The 17,706-nt window shown below is 34.4% G+C and overlaps 1 protein-coding gene across 1 annotated transcript; it reads left to right on the forward strand.

The window, feature by feature from the left end:
* The first annotated feature begins 2,812 nt into the window (after nucleotides 1-2,812).
* Nucleotides 2,813-17,378, forward strand: LOC104211655 (probable receptor-like protein kinase At5g61350). Its single transcript, XM_070170588.1, has 19 exons — nucleotides 2,813-3,018; nucleotides 3,138-3,239; nucleotides 4,682-4,764; nucleotides 4,933-5,017; nucleotides 5,107-5,193; nucleotides 5,563-5,624; nucleotides 5,754-5,935; nucleotides 6,050-6,110; nucleotides 6,461-6,638; nucleotides 7,153-7,191; nucleotides 7,278-7,339; nucleotides 7,457-7,493; nucleotides 8,039-8,088; nucleotides 8,661-8,730; nucleotides 9,193-9,265; nucleotides 9,742-9,818; nucleotides 9,903-9,971; nucleotides 11,454-11,506; nucleotides 14,626-17,378. Exons 1-19 carry the CDS (start codon nucleotides 2,938-2,940, stop codon nucleotides 17,315-17,317), a joined length of 4,143 nt encoding a protein of 1,380 aa, XP_070026689.1. The 5' UTR covers nucleotides 2,813-2,937; the 3' UTR covers nucleotides 17,318-17,378.
* The last annotated feature ends 328 nt before the right edge of the window (nucleotides 17,379-17,706 follow it).

The following is a 17,706-nucleotide window of genomic DNA, read 5'->3' on the forward strand; positions in this document are numbered from 1 at the left end:
TCGTTTCCTTTTTATTTTATGTTATGTGAGACAAACGATTTTTGATTTGTGGTATTTGTTGTTGTGTTTTCCCAAGTATTCATGGCCAGTATGATCATCAATAGCTTATCCAATGTTTCGATGGATCCAACTCATCCTTTACTACTTGACAAACAATACTAAAGTTAGTGCTTGTTCTATTTGGAAAATGTTAGTTTACCTTAAAAACGTGACACGAATAACATGTCAAATCCTATGCCCATATTCGGTATTTTTTATTTATTTATTCAAAGAAAATAAGAGTATTATCACTTTTAGCTCGCGTCAGAAATTATTTATATTTGGTAGCCGAAAAAGTATATAAAATTTCTATAATTTTTGTATATAACATACATAATGTATGTGTGTGTACAAAATATACATAAAATATATATTTTTCCGGCTATTATTTTAAGAGCGGCTATACAATATCATTTTTCTAAGAAAATATTGAGTCAATTACTCAAATGATCACTCAACTATCCCAAATTATCTCCTAAAGTCACTTTTCTTTCGTTTGTAACAACAAAGTCACTGAACAATGCCTATTGCACTAAGAAGATCACTCAACTAGATTTTTCAAATTTTGGATTGTCAAATACCTATTTTACCCTCTAAATTATAAACATTTATCTTCTTTTTATTTTTTTTAAACATAGTTATGTCACCGGAAAGCAGGGGAACTATCTGTATAGGATAAAATATGCTATGTTAAGTCGTGGATGAAATATATATAATATAATTGAGCATAATTTTCAAGAATGTATAATATATATTATAAAAATACCTTTATCTAAATAATTATTTTTATATTACGTGCATGGAATATATATTTTAAAACCTTTATTTTCTTTCATTCTGAATTGTGTAAATAAATTTTTGAATTTTTGTTGTTAATACTAAAATTATTATTACTAACAAATTATTCTAATTAATATTTTTTACTATTCTCATTATTTTATTATTCCAGTATTATATATGTTTAAATACTTTTTATTTTTTTAATTTATAAATAATATTTATTTATTCTATAGGTAAGTCCATAATGTAAATTAAAAAGAGAAAAATTATAATATTAAAAAGTTTTTTTTTTTAAAAAAGAAGATAAATATTTATAATTTAGAGGGTAAAATAGGTATTTGGCAATCCAAAATTTGGAAAATTTAGTTGAGTGACCTTTTGAATGCAATAGGCATTGTTCAGTGTCTTTGTTGTTACAAACGAAAGAAAAGTGACTTTAGGAAATAATTTGGGATAGTTGAGTGACCATTTGAGTAATGAACTCGAAAATATTCATTCTAATTAATATTATCGGTCTTTTAAAGTTTTTTATGTTCCTTTTAAAAGTTTTCTAAATAATTTCTAGATGATATGAATTTAAACAGATATTTCCTAATTACAAAACAACCAGAATATTTACTTAACGATATTCTTTATCGCGTTCAAAAGGTAAATGAAATATACTAGTAATAGTAATAGGATGGCAAGTTTGGTTGATGCTTCCAAGAGAAAAAACAAAAAGCAAAATACACAAATATGAAACAGTTCTCTATTATTTACATCATGCTCCTGTCATATATCAATCACCTGCTGATGATTACTCCCTCTTACATATTTTAACATTATATTATCATTAATCAGGTAAGTAAATTATTTTATGAATTTTAAAAATCAAAAACGTGTTTTACACTGTTAAATATTTAAAGAGAATTAAAATATTACATTTAAAATGACGATTAAAATTAAACTACTTACTCCTTCTATTTTAATTTATGTAAAGCAGGTTGATATGGAACGTAATTTTAAAAGGTAAGAAAGACTTTTGAAATTTGCAATCACAATGTGCAATAATATTTGTATAGTTATAAAATAAATTTTACTATGAGAAAAAAAAATATATTATCCTTTTTAAACAATTGCTAATAAAATACTAAGTGGGCGTTTGGACATAAGAATTGTAAAATTCAAAAAAAAAGTGAAAAGAAATTTCAAGTGAAAATGAGAGTTGTGTTTGGATATGAATATAATTTTGGGTTGTTTTTGAAGTTTTGTGAGTGATCTGAGTAAATTTTTTGAAAAATAGCTTTTTGAAGTTTTTAAAATTTTCGAAAAATTTCAAAATGCATCTTTAAGTGAAAATTGAAAATTTTATGAACAAACGCTGATTTCGGAAAAAAGTGAAAATCTTTTGGAAAAAAAATGAAAAAATTCCTTATGTCCAAACGGGCTCTAAGTATCACATAAGAGTCGTTTGGTTGGAATACGATTTATACCGGTATAAGTTATGCCGGTATAAGGTATATTGAGATAAGTTATGTTGGGATTAGTTATGCTTGGATTGTTGTTTATTTATTGTTTGGTATGTTGTGTTAAGAATGGCAATTGCATAATTTCTAAGAAAAATGTATAAATTATACCAATGCTAATTACTCACCTTCTATAAAGTATAAGTTATTTCGATATTAAAATTTACTAATCAAACAGAGTATTAAGGTGTTATTAAATTTTTATACGAGCCTTGTACTTTCTTGTACCCCATAACCCCTAAGAGTACTTTCATTGTCTTTTTCAGCGAATGGTGCAATTTGTGGCCTATAAATATGAAGGGAAGACTTTACCCCTGAATGCTTTTTTCCCCAAGTGAAAAAAAATTGGGGGTCCTTTATTCTTGAGAACGAAAGCTCTCTCAATAACGCCAGATTGAAAAAGTTTGTAGAGAGAGAGAAGATCAAGAAGAGGATAGAGAGAGTGAAGGACCACGTAAACGAATACAGTCCATGTATGTAATGAAGGATTCTTGGGAGAACACGATACAACTACTACAATTCGCTTTTATACCCTTCTTCACCTGCAAATAAGTTTCTTCAGTTCAATAGTAGTACTTCTTCTTTTACAGCTCTCCTCATTTTCTCGCCTACAATGTCCGGCGACGCTTCTGCTTCTGTTTCTTCTTCTGGGTTTTGTTTAGAGGGGCTTGATGATGTTCAAGATTATCCATGGGTCAGTTTTTTTTTTCCTCTCTCAATCCCAATTACAAGTCCACCGTTCTTGGGCTTTATTTCTTTTAGTGGAGTCACTTAGATTCTGATACTTGTTCTGGAATTTTCTGATGAATGTAGGCGAATGAAGGAGAGCCATCTATGTCGTGGGACAGGTATAGTCAACTATACGATGTTGTAAAAACGGGCAACGAAGCATATCGTGAGAATAGATGGGACGAGGTAAATTTTCATTTTCTTGATAAATATTTTTCTTTAGTCGATGTACCTGTGTTACTCAGTAACGTTGTCTATTAAAGAATTGAGAACTGAAGATTTGGAACCAATAAATAAAAAAAAGTTAACGTGCAATTTAACTGCCTTCGATTTGATCGCTTTTCAGAAATATTGCAATTGGTGAATCCCAAGAACATGACTTGTTTCCAGGGGGTAACTTTAAATGGAATTGATTGATCACATATATTTGAAACCATTATATTCATCTCTAGTAATCTTGCCAATGTTAGTACTGATCTCATGAATCTTGCCTGTATCTTCTCATTGCTAGAGGAAGTTTCTGCTTTTTGTATCATACCCCCACAAGGGCGGTTTGATACGGAGGAACATGTTTCCCGTGAAAAATGTATTCACCTTGGAAATTCATCTTTTGAACCAATTCTACCATTTGGTTGGGTATAAGTAGGTGGCATATGTTAAGCATACAAGGTGGATGATAGGGCATGAGAACAGTATTTTGGTGATATTTTTAGCATTAACGATCGAAACAGTGTTTAGATGTTGGTTGAAGCAAGTGATATGGAGTATGACTGTGTGATACTTGGAAAGGAAACCGACTCCCGTCCATAATTTTGTGAAAATATTGTTTGGTAACTGAACGCTAGAAAATGGTTCATCATGGAAATTATTTTTCTCCATAGCAAAACACACCCTTGTCCTTTCATTTTTCATCTTCTTTTTATGAGGTGTGATACCTTTCTGTATTCTGTAACTCAAAATATTTATTTTGTTAGCAAATCAAAAGTTTATCTTAGGCATTAGAAAGATGCATAAGATGTAAGCCGAAGTGTTTATGAACTCACTTTCTCATGGTTTATGAAGAATGAGCTAGCTCTTTTTTTTATCTTGTTGTTATTCCTACCTGCTGCAATTACCTTTTCTTTTTCAGTTGTTATCTAGCAGAGGGTCTATCGGAAACAACCTCTCTGTCGTTCCAGGGGTAGGAGTAAGGCTGCATACATCTTAACCTTCCTAGACCCCACTTGTGGGAAACTACTGGGTTTGTTGTTGTTATTGTTATGTTTCTTGAGGAGGTGAAATTTCTTGGGCAGTTCGATAATCTAAAGATTTGGAGAAATTCTTGAGACTTAGGGATTTGAATTTAGTGTGTGTGGTCCAATATCCTTCTATAACTACATGACACAGGTAATTCAAGGTGGTTGAGGGGCTCTGGTTTGAAGTAATGTTCTTGATGTTGTTTTGATAACATACCAGTGCCTAGTATAGTGATCAACATTTTTCTTTAATGTTTACCTCAAAAACTAGCTCCTTCACAAGAATGATTTTCAGGGTATAATGTGTTATTTGATCATGATATAAAGGGCTTGTGTTCTTGCATAGTTGCGTTTATTTTCTTGTGTTCTCAATAAGTTTATTTCCTTGGTCAGGCTATCAATTCTTACACAAGAGCTAACAACACTAGGCCAAATGATCCTATCATTCTTAGCAACAGATGCGCTTCATACCTCAGGTAAAGTTTAATTTATGCCTGGTATTTCTGATGCATATTGAATGTTTAACTTCCATTTTGATTCGTCTCTGTTGACTTTGCCATCTGTACTCTGTGTTCTCTATTTGACTACTTGCCAGTTCCCAAGTAGCTGAACTTAGTTTTTTTTTATAACTGAATTTCGTCCAGGTTTAGCCAATTTCTGAAAAGTAGAACTGCATCAGATTCAGAATACAGGCCATTGAGTGGGTTGGATCCTACAACGCTTGCTGGGGTATGTCTGTTTTTTGATATAGTCTATGATTTCAACCTTCTTAGTACGAGGTTTTGCAGCAAATTTAAATTGTTTTACTTCAATGTCAGCTTGCGTTAAAGGATGCTGAGAAGGTGATGCATCTGCAGAACAATTCAGTAAACTCATATATTCTGAAGGCAAACTCACTCATTTTGGTAAGGACGTTGTATGTCATGCATCATTAACTTGAAAGCACATGGTTTCAACATGGGTGGCATTTGGAACATAGCCTAATTTTCTATTTTCTTATTTTGTTGTTTCCTGAACTCTTTATACTTTGTGGTGGGGGAAATAACTAATTTGGGTTTGTCCTAGTGTATTAGGACCACGTAATATTCATTGTTCTATCATGAGAGCGGCATATGCTTCAATTGTTATCTCATCAAATGCTTATTACTTTTCTGGTGAACTTGTTTGTTGTAATTGTTTGAATGAAGGAGATTCCCATAGTTCCAATCTCTTGTTAAATATTTGGTTGGCTGATAATCTTTTTGACACTCTTCTCAAATTTCTTGAATTGCCAGTTAGAAAAAAATGAGCTAGCCCAAGATGTAATCCGTTCAGGCCTTCAGGTGAATCCCCTAAGGTAAAGCAAATTATGGTAATAAGCATAACTACAGCATGCTTTCTCATATTAGTTTCTGTTACCCAGAAGCATTGTGGTAAAGTTTGATTATGTGGCGAGTTCTTAATTGCTGTTTCTTCTGCGATGTAGCAATCCCCTTCTAAATTTGGAGAAATCGATCACAGCTACACTTGGAATGAGAAGCCATGGGAGACCAGAACGCAGTGATGATTTTGACTGTACCCTGTGCTTAAAGCTATTATATGAACCTATAACAACTCCTTGTGGACATTCTTTTTGCCGTGCATGCCTCTTCCAATCAATGGACCGATGTAAGTTTTATTTGCCTACCTATCTACCCCAGCTTCTTTGAATATATTGAATTACGACCACCGTATTCTCTTCTTCTTACTCTTGTTTTGCCCTTTGGATTAACTTTTTTCTAGATAACAGATGCCCATTGTGCCGAACAGTTCTTTTCATTAGTCCCAGAACATGTGCAATCAGGTTAGTTGCTTATGGTACATCCTCTGTACTTGTTTTACACTTTACTGCTGAGACTACAGCCTCTCTATTTTTGTTTTTCTTTTTATGATAGTAATTGATCCTACTGGTCATTCAGTCACATGCTTCGTTGCTTCCTCTCTTTTAATGCTATAAAAGAGATTGATTGTCTGGACCAAAAGTCTTCCTGCAAAAGGAATAAAATATCGTGTTTGTACCTTTACACTCCTTGATGACTGTTCTCACTAATATTAATGAGTTAATTGAACACATTTTGCCATGTGACTGAGATTACCTTATCTATATTTTGTCTTGTGTGGCTACTGCCTCATTCTTATTTTGCACTTTTTCAGTGTAACATTGAATAACATAATAGAAAAGAATTTTCCTGAGGAATATGCTGAAAGGAAGGCTGAGAATGACAGTCTGATAAACCTTGGTGTTGACTTGCTGCCTCTTTTTGTCATGGACGTTATTCTACCATGCGAGAAGCTTGCACTTAACATTTTTGAACCTCGTTACAGACTTATGGTGAGTGCTACTTAACTATTATATTCTTGAGTATTAGTGTAGAATGCAGTTTTGCCTCTTTCGCATGGTTGTCACAACCTAGGTGAATCATCATTATTGTATTTCTATATCTTTTCTTCTCAAAAAAAAAAAAAAATTCAATTACCTATGGCCCCAATCATTGTGTCTTAGTTTACTAGATATATAGATTAAGAAGAAAAATGTTTGAACGAAAATTTACTTTCGTGCTACTTTGACATAACAATAAGATGAGGTAAAAAATGTGCGGACGATTGAAACTTGTCACCAATAGTAGAAGTTCTAATTATTATAAAAAGTTGGGTTATCCTATTTTGCTCCCCCTCCCCCCCCCCCCCCCCAAAAAAAAAAAAAAAAAAAAAAAAAAACAATGAGAACTGCTCAATCTGTGAGGCCTGCTTACTTTTGCAAGAGATAGCCTCCCTATTTTATTCAACAGCAATGGATCCTATTTCGTTCTTCTTTCAAAAGTTCACAAATTGTTTTGTTGAAACAGGTTAGGAGGATAATGGAAGGAAATCGTCGAATGGGAATGGTAGTTTCCTTTGATTTTCTCCTCAGTTGTTATTATTGGTTTTGCAGTCTTCACTTTTGGCTGAGGCTTCACCGTTAATCATGCAGGCTGTTGTTGATCCTACGACGGGTTCGATAGCTGATTATGCTTGTGAAGTGGAGATTATAGAGTAGGTGTTTTGCGAGCAGTTCAGATTTTGGGGATATCTTTTACGGTTATTCTTCTAAAGATTCCATCCTTTTATTCTTGTTTTATAGAAATTGATAACCTGCATCTCTTCGTGTAGATGTGAGCCACTTCCAGACGGGCGTTTCTATCTGGAGGTGAATATCAGCTCTCTGTCTCATCCCATTATCTACTTTTTCTTTTTGTACCATGAGCCTTTCTATTAGCATCGCTTATTTACTACTTACGAGTTCATTAATATTTACGAGTTCATTAATATATGGGTGCAAACTGCTATATGAGGACTTTTAAGTGTGAAATAGTCAAGGTTCTTCACCACACAAAAAAGCATGTGTACTTTTGCATCCATGTACAATATCCTCGGTGCACCTGAGCGTTTGTGTCAAAGTGAACACTATAGCTACTTTTGTGCCCCTAAGCAAGTGAAAATGTTCTTCTTGAACACTTTGACCAACTTTCCCTTCAGCAAGTTGAGAATTCTATTTCTTTGCCAAATGAATCCGAGTTTTGGTTGTTTCTCTCTTAAGGATGAATTCAAAAAGCTGTTATTTCAATCCAGAGGTGGTGTCATGTCTATATGTCCCACCATAAGAAAGCCGGAATTCTGCTGAATCTTTTCTTTCCTCTTACAAATCTTCAAAGTTCTTTCAACTTGTGTCTGATTTATCACAAATTTATGCAGGTTGAAAGTCGACGTAGATGCCGCATTGTACGATATTGGGATCAAGACGGGTTAGTTCAATTACCAATTCTTTATTGGTAGAGATGGAAATAGGTAATTAAGTTTAAAAAGAAGTAAGAAGGGCACAGAAACGTAGATTCAGGTACCATTTGGTTGCCAAAGTAAAAGGAATTACAGAAAAGTAACTTCTGACTTTTTCTGTGCGTTTATAAGCAGGTTTGTAGGAAAAGCAGTTCAAAAGGTTCACAAGAAAAAAGTTTTCTCCATAATAAGTCCTGGCAAAAGTGTAGGGAACTTGAAGGAATTAGTTTCCTCTTGTTTGGACTTTCCTTTTTTGTACAAACGTTTTGAATAAATTGTTTTTTCTAAATTTATTTTTCAAAAGTAAATCTTCTAATAACTTTCTTATAAAAGAAGCCAAGCCGTGAAGTTTTTCAAAGGAGGGGATGTAAGAAACCTCTGGATTGGTCCTTTTGTTGCTTTGCAGTGAGTCAGGAGGTTGGATCCAATGCCATCCCAAAATATTAGGCACCTATGCGATTATTTTTCTATTTTTCTGCTATTTTATGCTTCCTTAAGCTTGCTTTTTTTTTTTTTTTTTTCCCCGGCCATTATTATGAAGGTATCGTGTTGCTGAGGTTGAATGGATACATGATATATGCCCAGCCGAAGGAACAAGAGAGAGGCATGAAGTAAGTTGTACTGCAATTCCTCTGAGAGAGATTTGTTGATCCATTTTATGTGCAATCCCGATTTTTGTGGCATATTAATCTTTTCTTATTTACCTCCTAAAAGAAAGATACTTGCTTCTTGTGCTTTCTGTTTGAGGATTTTTGGGCAAAATGTTTCTTTGGGATTCCTCTAAAATTCAACTAGATTACTGACAGCCTTATACTTCATATGAGATAATTTTTCCTTTCTCTTATTGACCATGTAGATTATGCTTTTCAACTCTTTTATGTGCTTACTTGTGTATACTGTGTGCTGTGTGCGCATTTGTGTGTGTACTTGTATTTGTATACTGCATGTGTTTTGTGCCTTGCTGCACGCGGATCTAATTCACTGCCAAGCGCTTAATGCTTTTCAAACTCTAGCTTGTCGCTCAAGTGTCTTAGTTTATAAATGTTCAATTGTAATTTGTCAATTGCTGATAGTTACTGGAGATGGCAAATAAGGCGGCAGCATTTGCTCAACGGTGGTTGAGGAACGCACAAGAAGTAGCAGGAGGTAAAGTCATTAATAGAGTTTTCCCTTTCTTGCTCCTTTGTGTTAAATGATTGTAATAGATCCATTTGTAGGATGGGATTTTATGTCTTTTGATCCTCCAATGCATAAGCTACAACACTTTCGTAGATAGGTTTTGAAAGTGGAAGTACCACTTTCGTAGATAGGTTCGAAAGTAGAAGTACCACTTGTAGGATGAGATTCCATGTCTTTTGATCCTTCAAATGCATGCTACCACCTTATTGGTGTGATATCAATGAAACCTTTTAAATAATTAAAAAAAAGTTAGTTTTATCAATCCCAATCGGTGAACACGACCTGGAAAACTTGTCGTCCCTGTCAATCTAGTAATATATTGGATGGCTTCAGGCAGAGAGCTGACCTTAGTGTTTCTGCTTTGTCTAGTTTAGTACAGCTTAAATATTCTTTTGGTTAATATCCTTTCGGTATAAAAATCATGACCTACACTTTGCCTGCAGATCGTAGACGTGCAGAACTCTTCAAAGCGGAAGGATTGATGCCATCACCACAGGATCCTGAGCGCTTAAGTTTTTGGGTAACACTTAAATCCTTATTCAAGTTAAAAACAAGTAGTAGACATGAATTAGTAATTTATGTTTTGGCGCATGAATGAATGCAGCTTACAACTTTGACCAGTCATAGACCAACAGAGAAATTAGACCTGCTTCAGATAAGAGATACACATGAGGTATTTGTTCTTTACCACTTCATTTAAATTATCTTTTTCTTGAACTCATTTCTTCAAAAATAAGGTCTCGTCACACAATGGAGGTTTCTTGTAGCACGTCATGGGCACTAGGCTAAAGGGTAGTTGAGCAACTAAAGGGAATTGCCTTACTTATTCTAACATAGGACAAGAAGGTTTAGAAACGTACATGTAGAATGTAGATACAGTCAAAAGCCAAGGGTGGATCTAGTGTTCGACATTGAGTTCTTCTTAACCCAGTATTTTCGACGGGGAGTAATGATTTTTATGTGAAAATTCACAAACTTTTAACAAATATTTGAAATCTTGAATCCGCCTCAAGAGGGGGATCCACGATTTTAATACCATGGGTTCACCACCGATTTTAACGTAAAATTGATGCTTGTCATAATGTCGAGTGATGTGAAAAACTTTAGTAATTTATGACTTATTATTAATTTTGCACATTAACCAAAGCGATAAATTATACTCTTTTAAGTCTAAATTTGTGTTTTAGTTCATTAGTTTTATCAGTTATAATCTGTATAATTATTGAATAATATTATCTTACATCTTTTTAGTTCTTACCTTCAATATTCAAAACAAAAGAGGAACGTAAAATAGTAATGATAATTTAATGCCGTAAAATCTGAAATTTGGGCAAATTTTAGCACGAAAATATCAAAAAGTTTGAGAGCTCATGATTAATTCTGTTTATGTGAATTGCTTACCATAAATAGAAAATTATATATCGTATTAAAGAAATTGGATATAAAGTTAAATAAATTGATTGGGACAATCTCATCATGTAAAATTATATTTCATCACGTAACTTAGATCTTATAGTCACATAAAGTATTTCTAATGAAACAAATACATATTGGTTCAAAGTAGAGACAAATCTCAATTTGAAGTAATCAATAGCTAATCTCCGAATCCTTAATTTTTTGTATACCATGAAGTCTCGGAGAATTATCAGGCCGGATGCAATAAAGAAGAGAAATAAAAGGAAGTCAAAAGAAAGAAATAGAAAAAAAATATAACGGAATGCCGACTAAATTTGGTGTCTCGAACTTTGTTGCTCGGACTCTCCTAAAATGTGGCCGGGTGCGTGTCGGATCCTAAACGTAGTACATTTTTGGAGGATCCGATACGGGTGTGGCAGCATTTTGGAGAGTCCGCGCAACATAGGTCTCGAACCACGGCACCAAGCACCAAACTTTGAGCATGGGTGCCAACTGCTCTATATAGCAAAACTTTCAGGAAATCATACAGGAAATTGACATTATTTGCAAGAAGGATGGGTTCACGTGCACTGCATCCTTCAATGTAGATCTGCCAATGCCCGCCTCTGTCAAAAGCCATGTTTCATAGGCACTAATAACCCCAGAATTACTCGAGGAATGTTCTATATCTTTTTCTCTCTGATTCTTTCTTGATTAGTCGCTTTAATTAATTGTTGATTGTGCTTAATTTATTCTGCAGAGGATAAGGCGAGGACTCCTATACATGAAAGCAGAAGAACAAGGATGCAGACTGCAATAATATTTGGTGAACATGTAATAGTTTCTTTACATGAAAGCAGGAGGACAAGGCTGCCGGCTGCAATGAATTTTTGGTCGATATGTAATTAATTCAATTATTTTGTAATATATGATTGATTGTTGTGTAAAGCTCATATATATAGGCTTATTTGATTTCAACATTTTTTTATCCTCATTTCCAATAGTGGAAAAGGGCCTAAAATGCCCTTTTACTATATGAAATAGGACAGGCTAGCCCTCCGTTAAAAGTTGGTCTCTATTCTGCCCTTGCCGTCAACAAATGGGCTCATATATGCCCTCCATCACTAACGGAAGACTCATAAAGTCACGTGGAATATATGTGAGGGCAAGTTAGACGTAGTTCGAATTGTATAGGGGCATATATAAGTCAGTTATAATAGTCATTTCTCAAACACTTCATAGCTCCATATCAGTTTACTTAGACACCTATTTGATAACACCTAACTAATTATCATAGCAAATAAACTCAGTCATAGACACAACAAATGAACGATAATGACTTTATTAAATCCTTGTATAAAAACATAAAGCTTCATTACATAATAAAAGACAACAATTAAGCTACAATAACACTAACATTACATATCATTTCGCACTAATCCAAAGAACATAACAAGACATTCCAATATCTCACACATGAAAATCCACATCTTCTTTCGAAATTTAGCATCAAACACAACTGAGTACTCTAAATCGATCACTTTCTTTATTAGAACATTTCTTTCCAATTCCAAGGCTTTTATTCCTCCATGATCGACGAGCATCATAATATTCTCAAGATGAATATTTTAGCTTCATTATCTCAAGAATGGATCTCCATTCAGTTGACTAGCAATACTATCCATATTGTAGTGCTTACTCCTCCCATATGCATATCTTGTTGTTTCTCCCGCGATACATACAGTAAAACTAGACTATGAATATTTTAGCTTCATTATCTCAAGAATAAATCTCCATTCAGTTGACTAGCAATACCATCCATATTATAGTGCTTACTCCTCTCAAATGCATATCTTGTTGTTTCTTTCTAATAGTTGTAGTGGTAAAAGTTGGTGCTACTTACTTTTTGCTCTTTGCTCAGCTCTTGCTGCTACTTGTATCAATGTCTCTGAATTTCACTCCTTTGGAAGCTTATTCAAGATCGTCAATAAGATATTTACACTTTACATTGTCTATTTTTCTGTCTTTATTCTGATTACTCTGTACTTATGTTGCTTGTAGCAAGTAGCGGAGTGAAGGCAGAATTTTCATCAAGAAAGCAAAGAGGATTTAACATATAATATAATATATATATATATATATATATATATATATATATATGACAAGAGGGATTATAGATATACATGTAGATGGTCAAAAGTCATGTTTCTTAGGTACTAATATCCCTTGAATTACTTGAGGAGCTATAACGAGTATAGTGTCCTAGTATTTCTTTTTCTGTTTTCTTGATTAGTACTCCCTCCGGTCCAAAATAAGTGATTTCTTGGCCTTTTTTTGTGGTCCAAAATAAGTGATTTTTCCAGATTCAAAAAAGAATTAATTGTTTTTTCCTACATTGCCCTTGGAGTAAATAGTGTTGGAGTATGTGTTAGGAGTATTTATGTGAAGAGATAGTAAATGTTAATATGGTCAATTTCATTGTTAATTAATGTTAAAAGGTGAATTTCTTAATTTGTGTGAAAACAGCTAAAAAATCACTTATTTTGGATCGGAGAGAGTAGCTTTAATTATTTGTTATTGTGCTTAATTTATCTGTAACGGATAAGGCGAGGACTCCTTTACATGAAAGCACAAGGACAAGGCTATGAATTTTTTGGTCGATATGTAATTAATTCCACTATTTATGCTATATGATTGATATTTTTTATTTATTGAAAAAATGATTGATATTGTTTAAAGTTCATTTATATAAGGCCTATTTGATTTCAATAGTTTTAACTCTTATCACTGCATAATATAGACAGTAAAAATTCATATACTCGATCATTAATTTACTTGAAATTCATATACTCGATCATTAATTTACTTGAAATTGAGGTATAGTTGTTGTTGTCATTTTTCTTCATGGCATACAAGGATGAATGTAATTTTATTCCATTAAGTGTTCGCAAATGGACTTGTTGCTATGTTCATTCCAGCTATAAATTTTAGCGTGCAAGAAAGCAATTACCTTTCAAGTCTCTTACTTTTTTCTCATCACTTTGTTTGATTAGATCAATAATCGTTTAATAGAATATAATCACCCAAGAAAATGAGTTGATTAATGAATTAAGAACCATAAGAGAAGTAAGAAATTCAAAAATAGTCAGATTTGTAAGTGGTAATTGAAAAATAGTCACAGTTTTCAAAGTATTCGAAATTTAGTCACTTTTCATGTAAAGATAAATCAGAATGAAAACACTATTCAAAATCCGAAAAATATTCCAGCATAATATACTGGATTTCGAATTTTTTACATGTGAACTTCCAGCATAATATATGGGAGTTCCAACATATTATTTATACACGGGTGCTCCAATCTCCAGTATATTATGTTGGAACTTTCCGTGTGCTGGAGTTCCAACATAATATGTTGGAAGTTCATATACAGGTGCACCAATCTCCAGTATATTATGCTGAAACTTTCCGTGTTGCAGCAAAATAGTGACTATTTTTCAATTATCCGTCCGAAAACTGGCTAGCCCGTGCTATTTTCACTAAGAGAACCATAATCCCAACTTAAAAAAAATCCCAACTTACTTAACTGACGTTAATGAAGATAAATTAAAATTCCTAAATCTTGGGTGTTTGGTCCCACAACTTGGCATAACCTAAGGCAGATTATCTGATTCTGCTATTGATGGTAGCCATTTCCCTTTTAAGGTCAACTAATTAACAATCTTTTCTTTAAGCATTATATTCCCAGCTGGATACGCGCTATTGGACTTTTGTGTTTGTTGTTAGTTAATCAAATCATTTTAAAATTTAAGGACTTAACAGAAAAAGCTCTCAAATACTAATTCTTCTCAGAAAAAGTCTACATTTTCAAACAACAATACAGGAAGGCACGTTCTATACAAACATGTTAACAACTAATGTTCTTTCTCTTTTAGCCATTTCATTAAACTCACAATATTCTTCTTGACCTTTACAAACATAAACGTGCTACTCTTACACTATTTGCTATCCTTATGTCTATTCAAAAATTCTACTAGTAATTCTAACATCAAGAATCTTGCTCTCATACAACAAAAGATGAGAGGAAGAAAACACTATTTTGTCATTTTTGCTTTTCTTGTACTGTTTTTTGCAAATATAGCCACTTCAACTTCTAAAGGAAAATTTACACCAGCTGATACTTATCTGATCAATTGTGGATCCCCTGATACCACATTGCTTGATGATGGAAGGACTTTTAAGTCTGATCCTCAATCTGCTTCTTACTTGTCTACTGATCAGACTATTTTAGCTTCTGTTAAATCTTTACAAGAAAAGGTTTCTTTTTCATCTGAATCTTTGTTGTATCAAACAGCAAGAATATTTGAAAGTGAATCTATGTATAGATTTCTTGTTTTTCAACCGGGCAGACATTGGGTGCGTTTGTATTTTTATCCTCTTTCACATCCAAATTACAGTCTAACAAGTGCTATGTTCAGTGTTTCTTGTGATAGTATTGTTTTACTACATGATTTTTCAGTGAAGGATACTAGTAAAACAGTGTTCAAAGAGTATCTTATTAATATTACTTCATCTCAATTTACCCTCAAATTTTCACCTCAGAAGAAATCTTTTGCGTTTATCAATGCTATTGAGTTTGTCTCAGCACCAGATGATCTCATTCCTGATTCAGCTGCTGCAGTTTCCCCTGTTGGTGATTTCAATGGCTTGTCTCAGTTCGCGTTTGAAGTAAGTTATCGGCTAAATATTGGAGGATCAATTGTCACACCTAAAAATGATACATTGTGGAGGACATGGTTGCCTGATGATCAGTACATGGTATTTCCACAAGGAGCTCAAAATGTGTCGGTTCCTCCTGAGACGATCAAATATCCGGATGGAGGTGCAACGCCTTTGATTGCTCCACGTTGGGTTTATGCAACGGCTGATAGGATGGCTGATGCTGGGGTTGCAAACTCGAATTTTATGCTAACGTGGGAGATGAACGTTGATCCGAGTTTTTCTTACTTGATCAGAATGCATTTCTGTGATATTGTGAGCCAAGGCCTAAATGAGTTGTACTTCAATGTCTATATTAATGAGATAGCGGGGGTTTCTAGTCTTGACCTCTCAACACTCACTTCAGATTTGGCCACCCCTTATTACAAAGACTTTGTGCTCAATGCCACAGCCATAACCAACGGCTCAATCATCGTGCAGGTGGGGCCAGCGGCTGATGTTCTGTCTAGCCTCCCAAATGCCATCCTCAATGGGTTAGAGGTCATGAAGATAAGCAACATGGAGGGAAGTTTAGATGGGCTGTTCTCATCTGGTGGAACGAATGCAGGCCTAGTGCCAAAATCTCGCAGTATGAGAATTGCTGCTGCTTTTGGATTGGCAATGGGGGTTACAGCAATAGTACTGCTTGTAATGGGCATTGTTAGGTGGCGAAGGAAACCAAAAAATGGTTGGGAGAGGCAGAAGACATTCTCCTCTTGGCTTCCTCTCAATGCCAGTTACTGTAGTTTCATGTCAAGCAAGAGCAAGACTAGTTGTTCAACAATCATATCCTCTGGCCTCAACTTTGGCCGCCTTTTCACTTTCAATGAAATCAAGATTGCAACAAAAAACTTTGATGAAAAGGCAGTCATTGGTGTTGGAGGCTTCGGAAAAGTCTACCTTGGTGAATTGGAAGATGGAATAAAACTCGCCATAAAACGAGGAAATCCATCATCCTCACAAGGTATAAATGAATTCAGAACTGAAATTGAGTTGCTATCCAAGCTTAGGCATAGACATCTTGTTTCACTCATTGGGTATTGCGACGAACAATCAGAAATGATTCTTGTCTATGAGTACATGTCTAATGGTCCTCTTCGCGACCACATTTATGGTTCCACTTTGCCAACTCTATCATGGAGACAAAGGCTCGAAATTTGCATAGGAGCTGCTCGAGGACTACATTACCTTCACACTGGATCAACTCAAGGAATAATACACCGCGATATAAAAACCACAAACATCCTCCTGGATGAGAACTTTGTCGCAAAGATGGCTGATTTTGGCTTGTCAAAAACCGGTCCTTCACTGGAGCAAACACACGTTAGCACAGCAGTGAAGGGTAGTTTTGGTTACCTTGATCCTGAGTACTTCAGAAGACAACAACTAACAGAAAAATCTGATGTTTACTCATTTGGGGTAGTCCTATTTGAGGTATTATGTGCAAGGCCAGCACTTGATCCAGCATTGCCAAGAGAACAAGTAAATTTAGCAGAGTGGGCAATGCAGCAGCACAGAAAGGGTTCTCTTGAGAAGATCATAGACCCTAATCTTGCAGGAACCATTAGGCCCGAGGCGTTAAGGAAATACGTGGAAGCTGCAGAGAAATGTTTGGCAGAATATGGGGTTGACAGGCCTACAATGGGAGATGTTTTGTGGAACTTAGAGTATGCTTTACAACTTGAAGGAGCATCACCACAGACTGATCTTCCAGTGGAAAATGAGAACGAAAATTCAAAGCCAAGTTCTTCAGAACAACCTGGGACAAATCCGAAGGCCAATAAAGAAGATCAGCTAATTAACATCAATGATGATTCTGGAGTGGTGGTTGGTTCTCCTATGTTCTTAGAAGATTTTCAAGGAAGATAACTGAAATTACAGCAACTCCTTTTTATTTATTTTCTTACTTTTCTGCTTCCATGTTTTTACTTTACTTCTCAAGCAATCTTGGGTTATCTTGGATTGATTTCTTGTTTAGTTCATGATGACTGAAGACATGCCAGAGTTTGTCTGTGTAAGAGGATCTAATTGAGTTCACTTTTAAGTACTTGTAGCTATATTTACAGATTTATCTTCACTCAGGTGTGTTATTTTTCAATACTTATTGTTGTTTTCCAATAGAATTGAGAAAACCTGTAAACTGTTAGATGGAGAAATATTGTGTTTAAGTTCCTCAATCTCCTTAATTCAGTTTCGAGCACCAACGTTCTTCGCTAAAGCGGGTGGTAATGTCTTATGACATCGTCGAAATCATGATT

This window comes from Nicotiana sylvestris, chromosome 3, assembly GCF_000393655.2.
Source record: "Nicotiana sylvestris chromosome 3, ASM39365v2, whole genome shotgun sequence".
In the NCBI taxonomy this organism is placed as follows: Eukaryota; Viridiplantae; Streptophyta; class Magnoliopsida; order Solanales; family Solanaceae; genus Nicotiana; species Nicotiana sylvestris.

Excerpts from the sequence above, each read along its gene's own strand:
- LOC104211655 (XM_070170588.1), top strand. The coding sequence starts at position 2,938 with ATGTCCGGCGACGCTTCTGCTTCTGTTTCTTCTTCTGGGTTTTGTTTA. Across the intron at positions 8,731-9,192 it reads GAACAAGAGAGAGGCATGAA|TTACTGGAGATGGCAAATAA; the intron begins GTAAGTTGTACT and ends AATTGCTGATAG. Across the intron at positions 9,266-9,741 it reads CGCACAAGAAGTAGCAGGAG|ATCGTAGACGTGCAGAACTC; the intron begins GTAAAGTCATTA and ends CTTTGCCTGCAG.